The 23569-nt window shown below is 43.9% G+C and overlaps 1 protein-coding gene across 13 annotated transcripts in view; it reads left to right on the top strand.

The window, feature by feature from the left end:
* Positions 1 to 23569, top strand: part of LOC146553734 (myomegalin) — a 57767-nt gene that overhangs the window by 19215 nt on the left and 14983 nt on the right. For 8 of the 13 annotated variants that reach the window (XM_085255976.1, XM_085255975.1, XM_085255978.1 and 5 more), the window contains exons 1-27: positions 9246 to 11257; positions 12293 to 12430; positions 12530 to 12649; positions 12732 to 12824; positions 12928 to 13152; positions 13229 to 13387; positions 13566 to 13673; positions 14061 to 14198; positions 14509 to 14688; positions 14843 to 15037; positions 15143 to 15325; positions 15415 to 15531; positions 15616 to 15696; positions 15806 to 15909; positions 16027 to 16169; positions 18388 to 18503; positions 18608 to 18783; positions 18881 to 19226; positions 19683 to 19887; positions 20008 to 20124; positions 20214 to 20473; positions 20578 to 20792; positions 20934 to 21051; positions 21177 to 21294; positions 21377 to 21431; positions 23110 to 23357; positions 23432 to 23542. In XM_085255976.1, the coding sequence (XP_085112102.1) occupies positions 9923 to 11257; positions 12293 to 12430; positions 12530 to 12649; positions 12732 to 12824; positions 12928 to 13152; positions 13229 to 13387; positions 13566 to 13673; positions 14061 to 14198; positions 14509 to 14688; positions 14843 to 15037; positions 15143 to 15325; positions 15415 to 15531; positions 15616 to 15696; positions 15806 to 15909; positions 16027 to 16169; positions 18388 to 18503; positions 18608 to 18783; positions 18881 to 19226; positions 19683 to 19887; positions 20008 to 20124; positions 20214 to 20473; positions 20578 to 20792; positions 20934 to 21051; positions 21177 to 21294; positions 21377 to 21431; positions 23110 to 23357; positions 23432 to 23542 (5404 nt within the window). In that variant the 5' untranslated portion in view covers positions 9246 to 9922. Of the gene's footprint in view, positions 1 to 1934; positions 2059 to 2153; positions 2309 to 2389; positions 2547 to 4175; positions 4230 to 9245; positions 11258 to 12292; positions 12431 to 12529; positions 12650 to 12731; positions 12825 to 12927; positions 13153 to 13228; positions 13388 to 13565; positions 13674 to 14060; positions 14199 to 14508; positions 14689 to 14842; positions 15038 to 15142; positions 15326 to 15414; positions 15532 to 15615; positions 15697 to 15805; positions 15910 to 16026; positions 16170 to 18387; positions 18504 to 18607; positions 18784 to 18880; positions 19227 to 19682; positions 19888 to 20007; positions 20125 to 20213; positions 20474 to 20577; positions 20793 to 20933; positions 21052 to 21176; positions 21295 to 21376; positions 21432 to 23109; positions 23358 to 23431; positions 23543 to 23569 lie in introns of those variants that run through there. The other 5 variants (XM_085255981.1, XM_085255982.1, XM_085255984.1 and 2 more) reach the window with 3 other exon arrangements.

The raw sequence follows: 23569 nt of genomic DNA, 5'->3' as shown, positions 1-23569 counted from the left end.
CAGCACCTGACAAATCCAGTGTGAAAGAAAGCATACATTTTGGAGTTTTAACTACACTTCAATAGGTTTTACAACTTTTGCTCTTGGTAAAGATTTCTCAAATGGCCTTTTATAGATAGTAATTAAGGATCAGATGAACAATTCAATGCCAGAAAAGTTTCTGTTTTTTCAGTATCTACTATAGGATTTTAATGTTTTTACTATGGGTCAGACAGTACGAAAAAAAATAGGGCATTTTCTGTGAATTAACAAAAGCATTTTGTTTTATAATTAGAGGATATTCTGGGGAATGAGCTTCCAGAACTTTTCCCTGTAATTTTACACATTGATTTCTTAGAGAGACCAAAAAACAATCCATTCACATCCTCCTCATCCTATGGGGCAGGTGCAGAGCCCAAAAAATGGGACAAAGGTAAAACAGAGTGCAGAACTCTAGAGTCCTAATTTATTGCATGGAACAGCTTTTCGAGCCCAGCTGCTCTTCATCAGACATGAAACACCAACCATAGCATTGTTTGTCCTATATAAGAACTGATTTTTGATTGGATGTAATTGGTCATGTGACCATTCACAGGTGATTTACGAGGGTGCTGTTTGGTGTTTCATTGTCTGATGAAGAACAGGTGCGCTCAGTAAATAAGGAATCTGGAGTTCTGCAGCGTGTGCATTCTTTTTCTCACGCTGGCAGATTTCTTTAATTTACTGCAGTAGAATTTTTTTATTATCATGTAGAAAAACTGAGGCATACTTGTGTATTTTTTAATCATCATTATGTCTGGTTGTACAGCATATGTTGCAACAGTTTTATGGTAGTTGTTGACCCACCAAGATTATAAAAGAGATGTGTGGGCTGTCTGAACAGCCTGAATGTCCACTTGACATAAAGGACACTTGTCCATGAGACACTTACGTTGCTCAGATGGGTTCAGAATATCCCAGTTATCTGAGCTGCTGCATGTGGTGGATAAAGTTAAAAATGTATGTAGACAGGGTCCAGAAGAGGACTCGTGGCGTCAGGGTGGCGTGTGCCATTCTGGGAGCAGGAATTCTGGGATACCGCTGTTGACTCACTAAGTGATATAGAGAGATGCTTGCACAGCTGGAGTCCAAAGGAGTCAGACGTCGCATGACACACCAAATGTGCTGGCACAGAAATATAAAGTACCAGGGCGTGTGTGAGAAATTTCAGATTAAAGTTTAAATTGTTCATGTTTGGTGGACGTTTACCTTCAGCTGAGTGTGTCAGCTAAGTATTTTATCGCACACATCTGCAGGTAACAGCAGGTACAGCAAATTGACATCCTTACGATACAAGCCTCTAGTTAACGGTGAAAGTCCAGGCTACTAATAAAAGGGATAAAATTCTGCTTTTCATGCACAACCCTACAAATATCAACCCTTTTATATTATGAGATCATCCCTTCTATGACAATAAACACCACGGGTGGTGTGCTACTTAATCTCTGCTATTAATGGAAGGGGCTAAGGAAATCCCATGAGCAATGTAGCAGACAGAAAACCTATGACATCATATTATGTCTTGGCTCTCACTAATATTTCCCTCATGCTCTAAAAATGACACCCCCCGGACAACATTTAGATCTGTGTGTAAACTGCTGCTGGGGTTTTAAATCTCTTATTAAATAAGCTGCTACTCAATTCAAAGTGTAAGATTAGATATTTTATTAGGCCTTTTTGCATGATAACATATATAATATGTGTTGTAAGCCTGATTGTTTTAAGCCTGACTGTGTTAGCATTGCAGGAGAGGGATGACTTGGATGTACCCTGCATTTTAAACTATGACAGTTTATTCAATTTATTTTGACCAGATCCAAATGACCTGGTTATTGGAGTCCAAACCTCATATACAGTGGGCTATCTGCTATCTGATTGATTTTGTGATTAGACTGTGATGTCCTTTTCTTCTTCAGCACAACAGCAGAGAGCCTGACCAATCACAATGAGGCAGAGCTACAGAGACGGTGTCAAGAGAGACAGCAGGAAATTGACCACATGCAGCAGGTGCTTGAGGCAAAGATTCAGCTCCTGCAGGAGGTTGGTCTGCTGCTGTAATACTGACACTTGGGGATACTCTGTGATAGTGGCCAATCTTCCCAAATCTTAACTGCTTTGGTGCATGTTTCTTTCAGGAGGCCCAGCTGGCTCGCAGCGAGGCCGAACGAATGGCCTCGCTGGCTGGATCACAATCCCATGCTTCCCTCCTCTCCTTAGATGCCGCGATGGAGGAAATCCCAGAGGATGAAAGGCCTCCAAATATCCTGTCACCATCTAACAACAAAGACAGGTAAGAAACTACTCAGTTCTGGAGAACATGAGAAGAAATCCATCCTTCTATGTCACTGACTGGTTCTCTTTCTGCTTTCAGGTTAATAGAGGAGCTAACTAAAGAGCTTCGCACTAAGGAGGTCCACATCACTGAGCTGTGTGGAGAGAAGACAACACTCACACTCAGGGTGGAAGAGCTGGAGGGACAAGTTCATGAGCTATCTAATTCCCTGCTGCAGAAGGACAAGGATGTTGAGGTACATATGAGTTAAATTTTACATTAAAAAAAAACCCTCTGAAGCCAGGTCTTAAATTTCTTACTGAAATTAAAGGAACACTTTGAAGACACATCTCAGATGGAGAAAAACATGCTGGATATCTATCATGACCTGGACTGGGTAATGTTTTAAGAATGAAAATATGCCATGATGGAAAAGATGATAGAAATGAAAGTTATCAACCTGCAGAGGTCTGATTTCAAAGACACAGTGAAAAAGTGCAAAATTTATGTGACAGGTTCATCCTCGAAATTTTGCCAAATTTCATTACGACAACTCAAAGTGGTACTCAGTCGTTTGTTTGACCCCCAAGTGGTTGTATGCATGCCTGACAACATCAGGACATGCTCTTAATGAGATGACAGGTGGTGTCTGTGGGGCATCTCGACCCAGATCTGCACAAAGGCATCACTGAGCTCCTGGGCAGTCTGAAGTGCAACCTGGCAGCATCATACAGACCAAAGCATAATGTCCCAGAGGTGGTCTACTGGATTTAGATCACGTGAGTGTGGGGGCCAGTCAAGCGTATCAATTCCTTCATCTTCCAGGAACTGCCTGCATACCCTCACTACATGAGGCAGGGCATTGTCATGCACCAGTAGGAACCCAAGACCCACTGCACCAGCGTAGGGCCTGACAATGGGTACAAGGATTTCATCAATACCTAATGGCAGTCAGGGGGCTGTTGCCTACCCTGTAGAGGCCACACCAGTGGCCTGCTAGAAGTCTTTTTCTAGCTCTGACAGTGCTCATCCCATTTCTCCTTGCACAAAGGAGCAGATACCAGTCCTGCTGATTGGTTAAAGACCTTCTACAGCCCTGTGCAGCTCTCCTAGAATAACTGTATATCTCCTGCATGCTCCTGAGACTGTGCTGAGAGACACAGCAAACCTTCCATCCTCGCGGTGTCCAGGTATCACCTTATGTTAATGACTTTAGCCAATGCAAAACTAGTGATAAACGTCAGAAAAGATGATGTCAGTGGCCTCCACCTGTAAAATCATTTGGGGGTGGGTGTCTCATTGTTGTCCCTCCAGTGCAATTATGGTTAATTCCTTTAAGACCAAAGGAATTGAAACTGCTTAACAACCCCTCGGTTACTTAAATGACCACATCAATATCCTAGAAGCTTAACTGAGTTGATGATTTATGCTGATTAAAATGTGTTCCTTTATTTTATTACATATTTTATGTATTTTTGGAGCAGTATATTATATATTATATTATAATGGACCCTGAGGTGCATGTGTGAAATGCAAAACCATGGATACTTTATATAAGCCGTCTAATGTTACTGCATTCCTCTGGACCACCATGTCTCCTCTGGCCAGACTTCTGTTCTAGAAAGACATCCTTAAAGCAGCATGTGTTCATGCCTCAGCCATATTTTACCAGCTATTCATGTAGATTGCAAGAGCTGCTGCATGCACCAAATAACACTTAAACACATGGATATGATTAAAACAGTGTCACAAATACAAAATAATATAATATAGAAATATATTAGATGCAAAATTCTCCTTTCTTTTTTCTGTGTGTATTCCTGGATTGGCTGGAGCTATTAGTTTTTTCTCTTGATAATTTTAACCTCTGTTTTCTTTTACACAGTTCTATCAGGAGGAACTTGGTCAAGAGAGGCTGCGCATCGAGCAGGAGATGCAGGTATGTGGATTTTAGTATTTAAAACGGTGCTGGATCATTAGCTTTCAGCTGTTATGTTCTATCCAAAGTGTGAGAGCGGTTTCACACAGCAGACTGAGTGAAGAATATTTTGATAGACTCTGCCTCCTTATGGACAAGTGACACATTGCATTGATATGACTAGCACAGACACACAGCTAAATTAATTGTAGGCAATAAGAAATGATCTATAGTATTTAAGAATTTTTACAGTGCGTACAGTGTGAGTGTGTTTGTGGTATAGGACCACATTTTACCCGATTTTATCACTGAAAAAGGTAAAATAGCAGCAAGACATCCTCATAACCAAGCTCAAAGAGCGAGCTCATAACAATATCATGAGTAAAAATAAGTAAAATACTCTGAAACTAAGCTGAAACTACATTTGTGTAGAAGAAAGGGACCATGAGGCAGAAAAAAGAAAACTACTTTGCTTTTTGAGGCTGTAATATATAGTGTATTGCTTAAGGATTCTAGTGGTAGCGAGAGCCATCTTACTGGGGGCTTATCTCATCACGAGAAGTGCCAGAATCTCATTACATTTACAGGCTTCAGCTGCAGTGACATCCTCAAGGGCACACTTCTCTCCTGATGCATGATGAAACTACGAATGGAGAGGGACTATTACTTGAACAGCAACTCACTGTAACCTGGACAGAATCTCTACCCTGTTGAGTAGAGATCTTGTAGGGATTAATACTTAAGAACACAGTGTGTGTTTAGCCTTACTGAACCTGTGCAGCAGTGCTTCTCTGTATTTGAATTTGTCAGCATTTGCTGCAAACATATTTGTTGTCAGGCGAGTTTTGTTTTCAGGGAGGCTGTGCAGGCGTTTTAACTTGTAAATCATTTCTGAATGAAGGATGCAAATGTACTTGTTAGGCAGGCTCTCTGTTCAGATTTCAGACGGGACACACGTATGGGTAAAAGCATGTGTGTATGAGTGAGTGTGTGCCTCGGTCAGTGTGCAGTGAAAGGGGAAAAAAAGCTGAGGCAGCAATGGCAGCTGCGCTACGGCACAGCATTTAGTTACTAGGGTAACAGTGGAATTTGCATATGATCAGCAACCCTCTGAGTGTGGCACGTGGTATATATGAAAATTGTTAGCTGGATTCAGACTGCTCATGTGTTTAAAAGCTGATATTCAAATTTTCATGAGGCTGTTTGACTTTGCAAAATCAGAAGAAGATGATTGTTTTTGAAGTATAAGTACAGTATATATGTGCAACTGTATATAATACATGCTATATACAGTGGGGCAAAAAAGTATTTAGTCAGCCACCGATTGTGCAAGTTCCCCCACTTAAAATGATGACAGAGGTCAGTAATTTGCAACAGAGGTACACTTCAACTGTGAGAGACAGAATGTGAAAAAAAATCCATGAATCCACATGGTAGGATTTGTAAAGAATTTATTCGTAAATCAGGGTGGAAAATAAGTATTTGGTCACCTCAAACATGGAAAATCTCTGGCTCTCACAGACCTGTAACGTCTTCTGTAAGAAGCTTTTCTGTCCCCCACTCGTTACCTGTATGAATGGCACCTGTTTGAACTCATCATCTGTATAAAAGACACCTGTCCACAGCCTCAAACAGTCAGACTCCAAACTCCGCCATGGCCAAGACCAAAGAGCTTTCGAAGGACACCAGGAAAAGTATTGTAGACCTGCACCAGACTGGGAAGAGTGAATCTACAATAGGCAAGCAGCTTGGTGTGAAAAAATCAACTGTGGGAGCAATCATCAGAAAATGGAAGACATACAAGACCACTGATAATCTCCCTCGATCTGGGGCTCCACGCAAGATCTCATCCCGTGGGGTCAAAATGATCATGAGAACGGTGAGCAAAGATCCCAGAACCACACGGGGGGACCTGGTGAATGACCTGCAGAGAGCTGGGACCAAAGTAACAAAGGTCACCATCAGTAACACACTACAACGGCAGGGAATCAAATCCCGCAGTGCCAGACGTGTTCCGCTGCTGAAGCCAGTGCATGTCCAGGCCCGTCTGAAGTTTGCCAGAGAGCACATGGATGATACAGCAGAGGATTGGGAGAATGTCATGTGGTCAGATGAAACCAAAGTAGAACTTTTTGGTATAAACTCAACTCGTCGTGTTTGGAGGAAGAAGAATACTGAGTTGCATCCCAAGAACACCATACCTACTGTGAAGCATGGGGGTGGAAACATCATGCTATGGGGCTGTTTTTCTGCCAAGGGGACAGGACGACTGATCCGTGTTAAGGACAGAATGAATGGGGCCATGTATCGTGAGATTTTAAGCCAAAACCTCCTTCCATCAGTGAGAACTTTGAAGATGACATGAGGCTGGGTCTTCCAACATGACAATGATCCAAAACACACCGCCTGGGCAACAAAGGAGTGGCTCCGTAAGAAGCATTTGAAAGTCCTGGAGTGGCCTAGCCAGTCTCCAGACCTCAACCCCATAGAAAATCTGTGGCGGGAGTTGAAAGTCCGTGTTGCTCGGCGACAGCCCCAAAACATCACTGCTCTCGAGAAGATCTGCATGGAGGAATGGGCCAAAATACCAGCTACTGTGTGTGCAAACCTGGTAAAGACCTATAGTAAACGTTTGACCTCTGTTATTGCCAACAAAGGTTATGTTACAAAGTATTGAGTTGTATTTTTGTTATTGACCAAATACTTATTTTCCACCCTGATTTACGAATAAATTCTTTACAAATCCTACCATGTGGATTCATGGATTTTTTTTTTTTCACATTCTATCTCTCACAGTTGAAGTGTACCTCTGGTGCAAATTACTGACCTCTGTCATCATTTTAGGTGGGGGAACTTGCACAATCGGTGGCTGACTAAATACTTTTTTGCCCCACTGTATATTATATGCCTCTTCCGTATTGCTGAATTGGTTTCTAAATCAGTGGAAGAAACTGTTGTTGTGTGTTCTTACCACAGCTTTGTTTACATGTCCTCACAAACATCAGAAGAGAGCATGTAAGAATGAATTTAACTGGGTTTGTGTGTGTGTGTGCGCACGTTTCCATGAGGAGCCATCCTTCACGTACGTGTGTGCATGCAGGCGTCTCACTGGTTAGCAGTTTAGCAGTTCTGGTTTCAGCCAAAATATCGATAGGTCAGATTGACCTTTGAGTGCTCGGTGACCCCCGACACTGATATCAGGTTGTGTTGTTTCAGACAGACACCTGCCATAAGAGCTCATAATTAGCTCCCCGGACAACACAGACACTTAGCCAATAATTGTCTGCAGAGAACAACAGGCTGGACATGAATATAATCTGAAACCTTGTAACATATTTATTTCCAGGATCTCTTTGTCAGGAATAACATGCATAAGTGTAGACCTCTGAAGCAGTTAAAAAGCGAGACGTTTCATAGTAGTTATGAGCATTCGAGTTCTCATTAAATCTGAAAGAAAAACATTTTCGGTTGCATCCTTCCCGCATATGGCCCTCTGCAGCTAAACCTAATTTTAGAGAAAATGACTCAGGTTCAACAATTAGTCTTCACAAAATCAGCAATCAAAGACTTTGAAGCACACATTAGTGAGGATTTCCAGTCTCATTCTCTGCTCTGACGCAGTACGGCTGCTTTCAGAGAGAAAAATGGTACACCGCAGGCTTCACACTGCATATATCTGCTTGGAACTCACAGTGTGACCATCTGTTTGTGCACCCTCGGGCAAACAAAAATCATAGCCGCTGCAGAGCTGAACTTACATGGTCAAATGCAGGATAAAGCTCTGGTTGTTTGGTCATTACAGTCCAACCATTGTTGAAATATCAGCACCATGGCAACAGAAAATAATTGTAATAATATTGTGCTGGTCTAACATGACACTATTTACAGACTAAAGTCACCATGGCAATTGTGTTATAATCATATAATGATGTTTGATACGTTTGTTAATAGCAGGGCAGTTAATTGTGTTTTTAAGTGTGTCAGTGTATCTATTGTTATTATTATTATTATTATTATTATTATTATTATTATTATTAATTAATAAATTATTAATTTAGTTAATGACACACAATTTGATTTCTGATAAAAAACTCTATTAAGAGTTTATTTTCATATGCAGCATCGCTGGCTCATTGCAACACAGGTGTTTTCTGTTATCTGTATTTATTGATTAGTATGTGATATCTTCTATTTTTACTCTGCAAAGCGTCTGCCTGACGACGGAAGGAATAAAGGTCAGGAAGGGGACTCTGGAAGAAACAGAGCATACATTTATTAACCTCGGATGTCTTTTCTTTAGTTTATAATTGCGTGTAGTGGTCTTGTTAATTCTAAATTATTAATGCTTAAAGAAATGTACAATAGTTTCGCGCGCGCCCGTGTGTGTGTGTGCGCGCGCGCGTGTGACAGAGCGAGAGAGAGAGCGAGAGCGAGATGGGCTGTGTCATAATATTTATGAATGTCTGGAGTGATTTGAGTCCCCAGGTTGACTTGCCTTCGCTGATAATTCAACTGGTTATTAGATAATATTATATTTTATTTTATAAAATGCAGCTGTTTAATATAAATGTGTGCACTGTTGTTCTTTTTCATTCATCCTCAATAAAAACCCACTTTAAGGGTTAGCATGCGACCATGCTAATACAGCTAATGTGAATTGTATAAAACAAATATAACTTGGAGACGTTTAATTTTATAGTTTAGCGTCATGCTACTGGGCTTTTCACCTGTTCAGTCAGGCGGACGGAGCTTAGCAAACCGGGTAGGAGGAAGTAGCAGACACCCGGGGGAGCGACTCTCTTTCCTGTTTACAAATAAACCCAAAATAGAGGAGATGTTATTTAGGGATGAATTTAAATATGCGTTTTAAAACGAAAGTGTCTATGTTTTGAACCGGTATCTCAGCGGGAGTTAAACTGCGAGCATCTCTGAACGTCTTCACCGGGCTTCTCAACTCCCCCTCGTTTTCCCTGAATGGTGCGCTCCGACGCTGCAGGTCTGGTTCGGGCAAGCGCTTCGTTATCTGACTGGAGGACATCCGACTGGAGTCCGGTGTGTCGTATCTCTGCCTGTAGCTGCTGTAACAGCTCTGAGATGAACAGACAGCCTTTGTTTGGGACACAGACGCCGCCGGAAGAGTCAGAGGATCGTCCTCGGACGCCTGTTACTGCTCGGTTTCCGCGTACTGGGCAGTAGATCCCGTCGCTTCCCGGTCACGATGAACCTGTCGTCGTTCGGAGCGGCTCGCGCCTCCGTGATGGTGCAGAGGCACGTGCGGCTGTGTTGGGAAATGCGAGATACGATGTTTGTTTTTTTGACAGCGTGAGGACACTTTAAAGATAAATACTGCGTCTGATTCACGAGACATTACCTGACCAGTGTGCGCCATTGCGATTCACCTGCCCCTCCATCAGATGAACGGGGATCCTGGATGTCTTTGGATCACAGCTACAGTATAAACTGATCTTACAAGCTCTTTTTTGTCTACCTCCTTTAATTTATCATGGACTTAGAAGTCATAGCATGGACTCGGTTCAATTAGGAGCATTACACTGTCCTGTTTATGTTATTGACATCAGTGCTTGCTCTGAAGCTGGACTCTTCTTGCTGTTTATAAAGCAGCGCAGTCATTCTGAGGATCCATGTTTCCTCACATCCTCATGTTAGAGTAAATAAGATGTTCTGCTCCTCCCTGATAACTATAATACTGTGTAATGTTTGATCTCAAGATGAAGGAGGTGTGTCGTATTTGTGGACGGGAGCTCTGTGGCAACCAGCGAAAATGGATCTTCCATCCTGCTGCCAAACTCAACCTGCACGTGCTGCTCTCTTATGCTGTGGGGCACGAGCTGACCCGGGATGGCAGAGGAGAGTTTGCCTGCTCCAAGTGCACCTTCATGCTGGACCGCATGTACCGCTTCGACACAGTCATCGCTCGTGTGGAGGCCCTGTCCATCGAGAGGTTGCAGCGGCTCCTGCAGGAGAAGCATCGACTGAGGCAGTGCATCAGCGGGCTCTATCGGAAAACCAATTCAGATGAAGGGGCTGTAACATTAAGTGGAAGTGATGACGGACCAGGGGATGGGATGGTGGATATTTCAGGGCTAACTCATGCAAAGTATTGCGCCCTGCTCCAGGAGGATTTAGTCTACTCTTTGTATGAGTCCTGGGCAGATGACAGCCTGGACTGCCAACATCACCACCATCCTCAATGTCCTGCTGCTAAAGGGTCAGAGGTTGCAGTTGAAGGCTCACAACGGTGTACGCCCAGCACTCCCAGAAGGTGCCGGGGATGTTCTTATTGGCGGGTGGCAGACTCTGATTATGAAGCTGTCTGTAAGGTGCCCAGAAAGTTGGCCCGGAGTATTTCTTGTGGGCCATCAACCAGATATTCAGCCAGTGTGGTTGGGGGAAGTGTGACTGGAGGTGGTGCAGGTGGAGAAGGAGAGATGAAAAATATGGAAGATTCAGAAGACATCACCTCCTCTCAGACTCTAGTTCCTGGATCTCAGGACCCCTCGAGGACCTCAGATAGTGATCGCACTTTAGCTGGGCGAGCCAGCTCAAGCCCCTCTGTAGCATCCCTGGAGGCAGCTGAGGAATATATTCAGCCTGGAGCCATAACAGATGGATCCCTGAGCTCCCCAGTGGATGCAATCGAAGACCAGATATCTGACTCCCTCTCTGAGGAGCACATGGGAGCTCCACTTGGCCAAGCCTCTCCTAGACGCACTTTCTCTCTAGCCCTCTCTTTGCTGCAAAGCTGTGCTGTCTACCGGCCAGTCCGGAGCACAAAAGGGAGCAAGCTCCCAGTCTTTCTCAGACGAAGCTCCAGCAACGGGGGCACAAGGTTGTCCTTTACCGATCCCGTTATGGGAATGCCTTATGGAAGCCCAAACGGAGAAAGATACAATCACACGCCAACACCTGAGCTGGATACCCCTCTGATCAGAGTGGACACTGGGCTGGATCAGGATCTGAACCTGGCAGACTTGGAGAAATTGTTTGAAGATTTGTACAAAGAGTATCCTCCTCCTCCTCCCCACCAGGTACAAAACCTTGATCGGAATGGGGATGTCGGCGAAAAGACGAATTTCATTAGTGCAGAGTGACGGCGCTTGGTACAGTAATGAAGTTGGCCTTTGATGAGCAAACTTGCTACATCTGCAGTAATCTGCCTGAACCAGCCTGACAGGCTTTGATGTTTGACACCGCGGTCTGCCCACAAAACCATTATCACCACATTTTAGCTTAACTATCCACATAATCCAGCTACACACAGCCTCTGCAGTTAGCTCTCACCCCAAAGGACCTGAGCTTCAGTAGCGTGCAGCCATGTTTAGTTGTGTGGTAACACTATACATTACACAAGCAGTCAGGTGTGGGTAGCATGGCCTAATTAGCTAGTCTGTGTGCGTGAGTGTGCACACATAAAAAAAGTCTAATTTCTCTTACTCCTCTGTAATACCTTGTAGGGGGTATGGATTTGTCTGAAGCCTGTGTTTTTCCCTTACTACGAGCATGTGATCGCTGAGCGGGGAGTGCTCAGTGAATTAGGTTAGATATGGGGAGACGTTAAGACAAAGTGACTCCACTACTGCCCTATTTTCACTCAGAGCCCTTGAGGCAAAGTGATCCACGCGATGTCAGACCACTCTGTCATCTCAATACTGGTTGGCTACTAAAGTCACACTATTTCATGATAAGACCACCTTCTATCTTAATATGAAAACTCTGAGTTGCATCACCCAAACGGCAAACACATAGTGATATTCTTCCTGAAGTTGAAATCATTTATATGCTGGTATGTAGCAGGAGCACAGAGCACTTTGGGTAAACTCACTCATGCATGCAGATGCTCATAAACCACTCGAGTGGTTCTTTCCGTGTCATAGCACACACACGAATGAACAGAGTTTATGTATCTTGTGCACAAAAAGTATTACGTAATATGCTGTGGTGGTTATGAAGGCTTTCTATTTTTTATGAATTTGAGAAAAATGTGTTTTCTAAAAATAATTCAGCTAAAAGATATTGTGAATAGATTTTATAAGGTTAAACTCTGATGTCTTAACCTTTTCCAGAGTCTTGTTGAAGAGCAGCAGAGCCAGCTCAACCAGTATGAGTGTGCAGCCGGTCAGTGTGTCAGCGAGCTGCAGAAGGCCCAGCTCCAGGTCCAATCCCTGCAGGCCAAAATCCAGGAGAGCGAGGCCAACAACATGGTGATCCTCATTAAAACACATTACAGCAGCTGGATATGTTCTTTTATTGTGCATCAGGCTGATGGCAGCCTAACCTAACCTTTCTGCCTCCGTCTGTAGAAGCTGCAGGAGAAGCTGAGTGAGATGGAGTGCGAGCTACGTTCGCTTCGCCAGGCCTCTCAGAGTCAGGAAAGAACCATTCAGGGCCTCACAGAGTCTCTCAGCACCAAAGACAGCGAGGTGTGTGTCTGTTTGTACCTAATCAAGGATCGCTGTGACGTGATTTGTAAACCTGTTGTAAATGTGCTGATTCTGCTCTAAGGCCCAGGAGCTGTACCAGCTGATTGAAGGGCAGAACACCACACTTTGCAAGCTGCAGGAAATAGCTCATCACAGCCAGCTTGCTCAAAGCAAGGTGAAACTTTTGACCTGTTTTTTAATCAAAAATGTAAATGCTGTCCTCAGTGTGAAAACATGTTGTGTTTTTGACCTTGGTCTGTGGTCGTTCTTCTCTTCAGGCTCCGGCAGGAGTTAGCGAGTCCTTGGCGCTGGCTCAGCTGCAGGGCGAGCTGGTCGGGGTGCAGAGCTCCCTGTTCTCTCTTGGACTGGAGCTGGAGGCCAGCCAGAGGAGTCTGAGACAGAGCCAGAGGCAAGCCGATGACCTGATGAGGTTCAGGGAGAGACTAAACTCAGATCTACAGGAGGCACTGCAGCACAGAGAGGTCACCGAAAAACACAATCAGGTCAGTCTGGTTGTGACAGTGTGAGTAAACCTAACATGTTACACAGCACGTTTAACATACTTTCTTTCTACTGCAGGACCTGCGCTGCGCCCTTCACAAACTTCGCACTGAGCTTCAGGCCAAAGAAGCAGCTTTAAAAGAGAGCGAAGCAGAGAAACACGCTGTGACGCAGGAGAAAGACCGGAGCGTCGCACAGCTCAAAAGCGCTCTGCAGGACAAGGAGCAACAGTTGCAGGTGACATGCACAATTCCACACAGTCTGCTTACATAATATATATACTGTGTATATTCATACAGTATATATATATATATATATATATATATATATATATATATATATATATATATATATATATATATTAGGCACACACACACTTCTTTTTTAGCCCATCTAAAAATATATTAATCTGTAGGAGTACTCAGAGATGGTGGAATCAACAGGAAGCGCCAAACCAAATCCAAGAGACGCCCTGCTTGAGAAACTGAGGGAGCGCATTAAAGAAAGAGACAGAGCTCTGGAGGTAAACAAGCACACAGATTCACAGCAGGGATTGAAACTTGTGGCAGATACTGAAAACAACTCATTTTAGCCACGGTTACATTCGCCTCACAAACTGATGTGCATTCATTGTCGGGACAGTGGGAAGGCTTTTAGTCACAAACGAGTATCAGTCAAGAGTCATGGGCACACAGCAATACAGACTCACACACCAAAAGGTCAGTGTGCAGTAATATTTTACTGCAGTGGGAAGAAATATATGAATTAAAAAGGTGACGATGAAAAGCATGTGTTAAATCTCTCGGCGTTAGCTACTGCATAGCTAAACATTTTATGCAGTAAACTACAAAACTATGAAGTGCAAAGAACACGGTGAAGGTTGAGGATGCTTTTCCATCGCTGCCTGCAGCAATCCATCGATGACAAGTTCCACTGTGTGGAGGAGCGTGAGGGCCAGGTGAGGAGGCTGCAGCTGGCTCTGAGAGAGAAGGAGCGAGACCTGGAGAGACTCCGCTGCATTCTGTCCAACAACGAGGAGACCATCACGGTACGCTCGCGACACGCAGCATCATCATGTCCGAACTGTTTGGTGTGGAAACACTAGAACATACATATTATGCAGATTAAAGCTCACAGTTTAAAACAAGCTTGAACCAATAAGCCAAGTGCATCATATTTAATAAATTGTGAATAAACTGAATTTTTTTTAGTTGTCATAACGCTCAGTAAACTCTTCATTTTCAAGAAAATTGAATTTTTCTGGCAGTTATTTCATGCTTCAGGTTTTATAGCATTAAACATATTACTCAGTATCTAAAGTTATGCACTGATATATTTTTGGTGATCGTGACCACCAGAGTCTTGACGGTTTGGTGCGGGGTAAAGAGCTGGAGCTGGAGCAGGCAGCAGAGGCCTACAGGAACCTCCAGTGGTTGAAGCAGCAGAGCGACGAGAAGGAGAGAAACTCCCTGAGAGAGAAAGACACCATCATAACCCAGCTACAAGCAGCACTACAGACACGCAGCCAGGAGGCTCAGGTACACACTGACATTTACAACAGCTTTCTGTTTCAATTATTCTCAGTTGTTTGCGGTGTAAATGTTCAAAGCTTTGAAAAACCATCCCATGTCGACAAACCTGTCTCACCAGTTTCTTACTAATTGCTCTGTTTGTTGTGTTGTGCGTGTGCAGGATCTCACAGCTGCCCTCGTCGCCAGAGTTCAGGCCGGTCCCACTGAGGTTGTGGAGGAGCTGAAGGCTCGGTTGGCTCTGAAAGAGAAACTCTTCCAGGAGCTTTTGGGAGACCGCAGCCGGCAGTCTAAGGAACACCAAGCACAGATCCAGGATCTGCTCAGCACTCTCAGCTCCAAAGACCAGTATCTGCAGGTGGGCGACATCATGGCATCGAAGTGCAGCTGGTAGATTATAGGTTTGGGCCGTACAAAAAGGCGGTTCAGGAAGATAAAGTGTAACCTGATCTTTCTCTCTCAGGACTACTCCTACAGGCTTTCCTTAGTGATCAGTGAGCGGACTGGCCAGCTACAGGAGCTTCGCAAGCAGCTGTCAGAAAGAGAGCAGGAGCTGCATGAACTGAGATGGGACAAGCAGAGAGACACGGGAGGAGAGACTGAGCATCTGCAGAGTCTCCTTAAAGAGAAGGAGGCTTTTATCAAGGTACTTGCTCCGACATTTTCCCTTGGCTGTTTGTCTTTCTATAGATCCTGTACACCTGGTGTTCACAGGCTACTTTATCACACTGTCAGGAGCTGATGAAGGCCCAGGAAGAGGCCATGCAGCCGTTTTCCAAGGAGAGCGAGGCAGAGATTAAGGCTTTGAAGGAAGACATGCAGCTGGTGCTGAAAAAGGAGGCAGAGGCTCAGGTATCAGTGAAGCTCTTGAGCTGATGCACTAAAATTTCATGTTTTTTAATCTTTAAGTCACATCTTTGGGTTCTTTTTCTGCAGAAGGAGATCTCTGCTCTGCGTTTGTCTTTAGCTCACCAGCAGTCAGAAGGAGATGCCACAAAAGACAACACTGATCACAAAGTATGATTATTGCTTCATTTCGAGTCGCTTAGACAGTGTTTAGACATTTGTATTCCTTAGGAAATAACCACTTTACTCCTTTTTAACCCTCCCCGCCACTGTGATTCAGCATGTGCTGGAGCAGCTGGTATCAGAGTACAGCAAGCTGAATGACGCCTTGAGGGCAGAGAAGAGGTTATACCAAAATCTCACTCACATTCATAAGAGTGACAGGTAGGGAAATTCCACGCAGGTCTTGTGACGCTCTGGATTCCTGCAAAGCTTTTTTTTTTGTCCTTTCTTTTTTGTTTTCAAAAACACCATTTTGTTCTGGTCTTTTTGATTTTGCAGCAGCTCAGAGAAGATCCAGGCCCTCCACATGGAGTTGGATTCAGTTCAGGCACTCCGCAGACAGCTGGAGGAGGTCCTGTCTCGGACCCGTAACACGGCCCTGCTACTGGACAGGGCAGCTAAAAAGCAGCCTGACTTTGGAGGTGGGAACGGGCAGGGTCCAGCCTCCAAGGCTGCAAGCACCATTGTCACCTGATGCTCTGTGTGACCACAGCACCACTCAGTGACACTCTAAATGTGAGATGGAGCTGTCTCCAACCACTGACGGTCAGGTTTATGAAACATTGCGTTCCTGAAGTAAGAGAAAGAGATCTATATTTTAAAAAAGCCAAAATCTGACCCTCAGTGTGCAGGCAGCTTTGTCCAAATAACACAAACACTCCTCTTAATGGTATGAAGTGAAAATGTGCAACTCAGAGTTTAATTTATTAATATATTTTGTGAGTGTGGTGTGAATCTGTTGGGTTTTTTATATTGTTTTTTTTGAGGATTGCCTGCATATTGCTTTGTAGCTCGATTGTTCTCTATTGCCATTTCTGTGTACTGTCTCTCACCGGTGTCGCTCTTCCAGCCTTACTGTCACAGTGAAGTCACGTCTTGTGGAGAAATTCAAGCTCATGCCTTACAGTGAAACGTCTCACCATCCATCATTTGTTTTATATCATCTGTTTGTCAGCAGGATTGTGCACGCTTAGCGAAGGCCCAGGAAACAAATCCAAAAAAGACGGCCTCGTACTTTCCTTTAGTTCTGTGTTAGCTCTGATAGATATGCATGATAGAGTAGGCTAGTTGTTTTAGATATAAGCTGGCAGATGCTTTATGTTGTAGTAATTTTATATGATATGCATATTTTTAGCAGCTCTGCTTCTAGATCCAGCTTTGTACAGAGATAGGATAATCTACAGTCTAGACAGTGCTCTCTATTAATGACAGGAGATGTGAACACCAGAAATAAACCTTGCATATGAATTATTTATATGAGGTAGAGTACATTTTCTAGGGATTTTGTGCCCCCGATCTTTTCATCTAGCCTCACAGATGGAATCACCGTCAAAGCTCCTTCTACTTCTTCTTTTTTTGTGTTTTAAATGCATCAAAAATAAACATGTGCTGGCTTTTTGTCAAAAGCACTTCTGTTATGGATTTCTCTTTATTGTGTTTAATTAGGAAACCTGAAATCCTCCACTTATTCCTTGACATACCTTCCGTCTTTCCCCTCAGAGCAACCCACAGTATATATCATCTCTCTGAGCCTTTACCCAGAGTAGAAATATTATTTACCTGCCCTCCTCAGCCTCTCAACTTTGCCTTTTTTTGTCCTAAAGTGTAAATTTAAAACCATATGAACACGTGCTAGAACGTTTAATGTATAAATACAAAGGCAACAAACAGCAACATGTATTCTTAACACAAACTCGGTCCCAATTAATTTTCCTTCATGTCCTTCCTCCCTCATGCATGATAGTGTGGCATGGTTTTCATGTTTGCATGGCTTCCACTGTAATGCCCAGTGAGATATTCATAAACACAAAGCCCGTGTGGCGGGTCACTCAGTGTCCTCACGATCTAGCTTGAATAAAAATACAATTCAAGTCCCTCTTCCTACACCTTCCTCATATGTGGTGACATTATGTAGTGTCACAGTGTGTAAACAGGGTGCCACATTACACCAGTCAAGCCTGCAGGGACACATTACTCAATCAGTATTGCCTCAGCAGTTTTGCTGAGTTTCCTGCCCTCTCGCCAACAACACAGAGACATTTAGTGCCGTTAAACTTGCTCTGACTATGAAACAATCCTTTAATATGTCCCCACAATGCAGTGAGCAACTCTAGACACAAACCCACACCTATGATTCACATGTAGCTCTGCGCAGTGCGTGCGAAGGCCTATTATGTAAAACAGTTTCCCTTAGAAATTCTTTTCAGTCACTTTCCTGATGTTCCTGCTCTCTCTGTGAGTGCGTATACAATATTAAAAACAGAACAGAGAAGAGAACATGCAGTACTCGGTCACAACAACCTCCTTTAATCCCTGCAAACAGTCGTTACTCTAAATCTGCTACAGTTGTGTCATTTTTAGGTGTTTAAAGTGGCCTTCACACACACACTGTTACTGAGTGCACCGGTTTTTTGGCTGGCTTGCAACTTATGACATAACATTTCCCTTAAGTCCCATGACTTCCAAAGTGGTGATTCAGTGGAGAGAGAGAGAGGACTGTGGAAAGAATGGGATAGAGTGGATGCCGAGGAGGGAGAGGCTTAAAAACTACAGGACTGAGAGAAAACCAGGGGGTTTGAGATTTAAAGAAAAGAACCAAAGCAAGTGGATACTTTCCCTAAATGGTCATTTTGTTTCCAGAGCTCAGCACAGAGGAGGAAGAGGGAGACGATGAAGACGGCAGCAGTGAGGAGTTCACAGACAGCATAGAGGAGGATGACGATAGCGTGAATGCCAGAAGTTTGACCTCCGGTCAGGTAAAGTGCTTTTACTAACACTTCACTGTGACCATTAAGAGCATCTCACCTACTCCCATGACTTAAAGGGTAAGAACTAAGAAGTATTATTTCTAACTCTGTAGGCTTCTGTTAAGGCTCAAGGACCTGAGTGTGTGACCCGAGGGCTGGTGAGGGGGGCACAGTCCCAGACAGCTGATGTAAAGCAGCTCGATGAAGCAAAGAAGACACTCGAGTTCGAGCTTGAAGAAATAAAGTCACAGCTGGAGAGGGATGGATACACCTCTGTAGCTCAGATGAGGTGTGTAATTTGCTTTAAATGACTTATTGTTTACCTGATCGTGCTGTGTTTGATGGCACCATTATGCTTATTTGTCCTTCTGTTCGACTTTTGCTAGGAGTGCCCTGCAGAAGCTGCAAAGGGAGAACCAGGCCCTGAAAGAAAACCAAGTACGAGCTGGAGTGGTGGGGACAAACACAGAGAAGAGTCTGAGCCCAGAAGAAGAACAGGAAGAAGAAGAAGAGGAGGAGGAAGAAGAGGAGGAAGAAGAAGAAGAAGAGGAGGAGGAGGAAGAGGATACTGAGGAAGAAGATGAACTGGAAACATCTCCGGTGCCGGCGGGGAAGCGAGGTCCTCCATGTGTTAGTCTGAGCAACGAGCCAGGGAAGAGGCACTGCATGAGGCCATGCTCTCTGAACCTGGGCACACTGACATCTCACCATGTCACACACCAACCTGAAGCGGTAACACATCATACCCTCATTATCTGATCATTATTACAGATTTAGTGTGATTCTCTTTAGTGTTAGAGAGAATAAAATGACCAGACAGTTTAATACCAGAAACAGTACTCAGATCATTAAATGTAACATATACAGTTTAGATGGGAAAATATGTTAGAAACAATTGAAGGGCAACAAAGTGTCACTAGTGAAATTTAATTTAGTCTGATACTGCTTATAATTGGATCATCAGTAATCCAGGTGTACTAAATAGTTGTACTAACAAGTTTAAATGTAATCATATTAATTGACATGTTTTACATATAAACGTAGCTCTTAAAAAAGAATCAGAAACAGTCAGTTAATGTCTTGTTATATGTGATATTTCAGTGCAAGAGATGCTGTATGACTAAATAATTAAATGATGTGCCTGTGAAGATTACACATCAGTGTTGCTTAGATGCTTTGCTTTTGCAGGAGACAGCGGTCGCCGGTGACAGCTCTCAGGTCAGAGCGCTCTGGCGAGATAAAGAGGATGGCCTCCGTGAACAGGCGTCTCGTCTTCACGCTGATCTGACTCTGAGCCAGCAGGAGAACAGAGAGCTGCAAGAGAGGCTGATGGTGTCTGAGGCCACGGTCCAAGCTCAGGCCGAACAGCTGAAGGAGTACAGAGATCTGCTCAGTGAGTCACTCTGAGGCGCATGTATAAAGGAAGGCTGGGATGAGTTAGACAAATACATTTAAACATATTTAATTATTTGGTATAAAGGAATGAAGTAAGTTCTGCCTCATGTCTGTGCAGCCGAGACGTCTGTCCAGCAGGCCAACAAGCAGGTGCAGGTGGATCTTCAGGATCTGGGTTATGAAACTTGTGGCCGGAGTGAGAACGAAGCAGAGAGAGAAGACACCAGCAGCCCAGGTGATGAACAAAGATCTGATTCATTTTAGACCAAACACATGCTCTTTAAGATACTCTCATTAATCATGTCTCACCTCTCCTCCTTGCAGAGTTTGACGACCTAGAGATGTGCACGTCGCTGTCCCATCCTCAGGACTGTGAGGGTGGTGGCTGGTACGCTGGAAGGTGCAGCAGTAGCAGAGGCGCTTATGAAATGAGGGATGAGTCGGCGTCTCTCCAGCATCTGGTCCAGGATCTGCGCTCACAGCTTACTCGCTGTCACAAAGTGATCCGTGGACTGCAGCTCCGTGTCCGGTCTTTGTCTGCGACCAGCGACTACGCCTCCAGCTTGGAGCGCACCCCCCGCAAGGTACTGACTCACCAACAAATGCTGTACTTTAAATGTATTTAATGTTAAAGAAAAAACAATTCAAAAAACAGGGGTTTTTTTTGCTTTTCATCCTCACCCTTTAGGTAAACTGGGCGCTTGAAAGATCACCAGCCCCGAGTGGTGTGGAAGAGGATGAAGGCTGGTTATCTGATACCCAAGGGGCTCGTCCAGCGTCCAAGCCAAGCAGGGAGCTCCAAGAACTGATGGAACGAGTCGCGTCGCTGGAGGCTCAGTTGAAAACTACCAGATCGGAGGGCAAAGGCCAAGCAGAAGAAGGGAAATGTGCCACCTGGCCTGGGTAGGTTAGCAGCGATAAAGTGGCAGTGTTGCACATTTACTTTTTATCTAGAATCAGTTGATGTATGCACATAAGAGCGAGACTAATCTCCCTTAACACTGCGGTGCATTTTGTCCCTGTGGCGGCTGATTGTCTGTGCAGGAAGTACAACTCTCTGATCCAGGCTCAAGCTCGTGAGCTGTCCCACCTGAGGCAGCGGATGAGAGAAGGGCAAGGAGTCTGTCACATCCTGACCCAACACCTGGGAGACACCACCAAGGTGCTGCAAACACACTCACTGATTCAGTGATATTTTCTACATTTTATCAACATGGAGAGAGAATAAAGTTCTAGCAAAGTTCATAGCAGATTCTCACAGATGCACTAAACGTCAACAACTTTCAGGCTTTTGAGGAGCTCCTGCGGGCCAATGATATTGACTACTACATGGGTCAGAGCTTCAGGGAGCAGCTGGCACAGAGCACTGCCCTGGCACAAAGAGTGGTCACCAAGATTAGTGGACGTAAGGAACGTTTCTTTAAAAAAACTGTTTCTACTGTTATTTAAAATCTCACCGCTCCATCTTTCCTCTTTTCTCTCCACAGGAGAACGTGTAGAGAGCCATGACGACAAGACAGGCCACGAGTTGCTCGCTTTGCGGTAAGTGAGCTTGTTCATATCTATATGTGTAATGTGAGAATATGTAGGAGATTAAACTATTTTAGGGTGGTAGCAATTAAACCAAGGAGCGATCTTTGCTTAAAATCAAGCAACCAGCAACATCTGGGGATGAAAAGTGAAGCCATCACTGTTCGAATAATTAGTTGAGCCTGGTTCCAAAATCAAGTCAGTCCCCAGAAACTGACACAGACCAAAATTTAAGCAGAAGCATGAAGATTCAGCCTAGCATGAAGATCACTTTTGGTCTTTATCAAAACTGCACCTGCAGTTTTGTGATCTGTTGACCCCCACTGAACTTAATAGCTCACTTTGCAGCACTAAGTCTGTCCCACTGATTAGTTTGCTCTGTCATGTGACACGCTGTGAGGAGCTGTCTGCATAGCTACTTATGTTGGAGAGAAGACAGAAGGTCTGCTGTTAATCCACACGCGGGCCACCACGCGGATCGTTTAAGTTACTCTAGCTGAACAGACAGCTTCCTGGTGTCCACCCAGACAGGCTTTAAAATGCTCAGTGTTTCTGTATTCTTCACAGCTTGGCACACTGTTTCTGTTGGATTCATGCTAAGTCACTTATTCGTGGATTTCTGTTGTATTGACGCTTGCTGCTGTACTGATAAATATTTGTTTTGAAATATTTTCCAGCATGCAACATTTTTAAGGGTTATCAGGAAAGCTGGTGAAATAAAAAAACAAAGACACTTAAAAAAAAAAAAAGATGCTGTCAGAGAGCCAGGGGACCCAAAACAGCAAGAGAGACACAAATACATAGCATGAGGGTCTGTAAGGCCTCTAGACCCACTTGTGACTCACTAGAAGTGATTTCTCATCTTCTATATAAATGTGTCTGCATGGTCAGTTTCTCTCATTTAATTTCATTCGACTTTGGTTGCAATTCTTACACAGAAGATGTCCACACATCGTTGCATCACACACATTACTGATGCAAGAACAGAACAGGACATCGTGTGATGTCTCAAAATTTGGGCCAGCCTATGAGGATGGATGATGACAGTGCATAAATTTACAGTAGTCAAGAACATAGTGTAGTAGCTATGCAAGCCTTTGATTTAGTAGTGATTTTAGAACAGTATAAAAAGTACCTAAAACTACTGTAATCCATGGCTTCCTGGAGCTAACACATAGTATGTTGTTGACAGGCATGAAGGCACTATTAACATAAAATACACATTAATAGGCATCTTATTAGGACTTATAAGCACCTCACACCCTATTAGTTAATGCTCTTTAAATGGGCTTTAATATAAAGTGAGTTATCATGTGCTCATATAGGGAAGAAGAGCTCTTTTCACAGTAATAGTGTTGTTTATGTTGTCTAATATTACTGGAAAAAAATTTCCTTTCCTATTTCCCTCAATTTTGATGCGTTTTCTGTTTTCTGTGCATCCAAATGAAAAAACTGACCAATAAGCAAATGTAAAAGCATTTACTTCGATTCGAGGAGGAACTAGTTAGACTTTCATCAGAACCTTGAACTCAAAAAACATTTTTTTGATCATGACTCAAGAGTTCGGAGGCTAATTCCTACAAAGAACACATAAATGTGTAATAGAATGAAATGAAAGTGATTAGGTTTAATATCTCAAAGGTCAGAGTTCAGTTTCACTGTGATATCATGATCTTCTGTCCACATGCAGGTTAAGTAAGGAGTTGCAGCAGAAAGATAAAATCATCGAATCACTCCACACGAAGCTGCAGCACCGTCCCGAGACCCCGTCCAGTTGCCATGCCCTCTCTGAGACTACGGACCAATCAGATAGGACCTCCTTGGTGTCCGATGAGTACCAAACCAATGAAGACTTGGAGCTGTGCTCTGATTTGGACACCAGGGAATATCAGGAGGAACACCGACTCCGGCAGCCAGGACTCGGATCAGATCCGGAAGGTATTGTTGATGTTAATCTCTCTTTCTGTGAAATGCATCTTTCTATCATTTCACCTTCCATTCCCCTCTTTTAGTCCGTTCCTCTATCCCACCACCTCTTCCTCCTCCTCCTCTTCATGGCCTCCTCAAGTCTTCAAGCAGCTGTCCCAACATGCTTTGCTCAGCCGCTGTGGGTTTGACCAGAGGTAGGGGAGTCACAGACGGCTGTTGAC

The sequence above is a fragment of the Mchenga conophoros genome, linkage group LG18 (assembly GCF_057382185.1).
Source record: "Mchenga conophoros isolate Kocher_MC1m ecotype Shallow Benthic linkage group LG18, M_conophoros_male_GT1.1, whole genome shotgun sequence".
In the NCBI taxonomy this organism is placed as follows: domain Eukaryota; kingdom Metazoa; phylum Chordata; class Actinopteri; order Cichliformes; family Cichlidae; genus Mchenga; species Mchenga conophoros.
The sequence above is the reverse complement of the archived record's forward strand: the minus strand, read 5'-3'. Positions and strand labels throughout refer to the sequence as shown.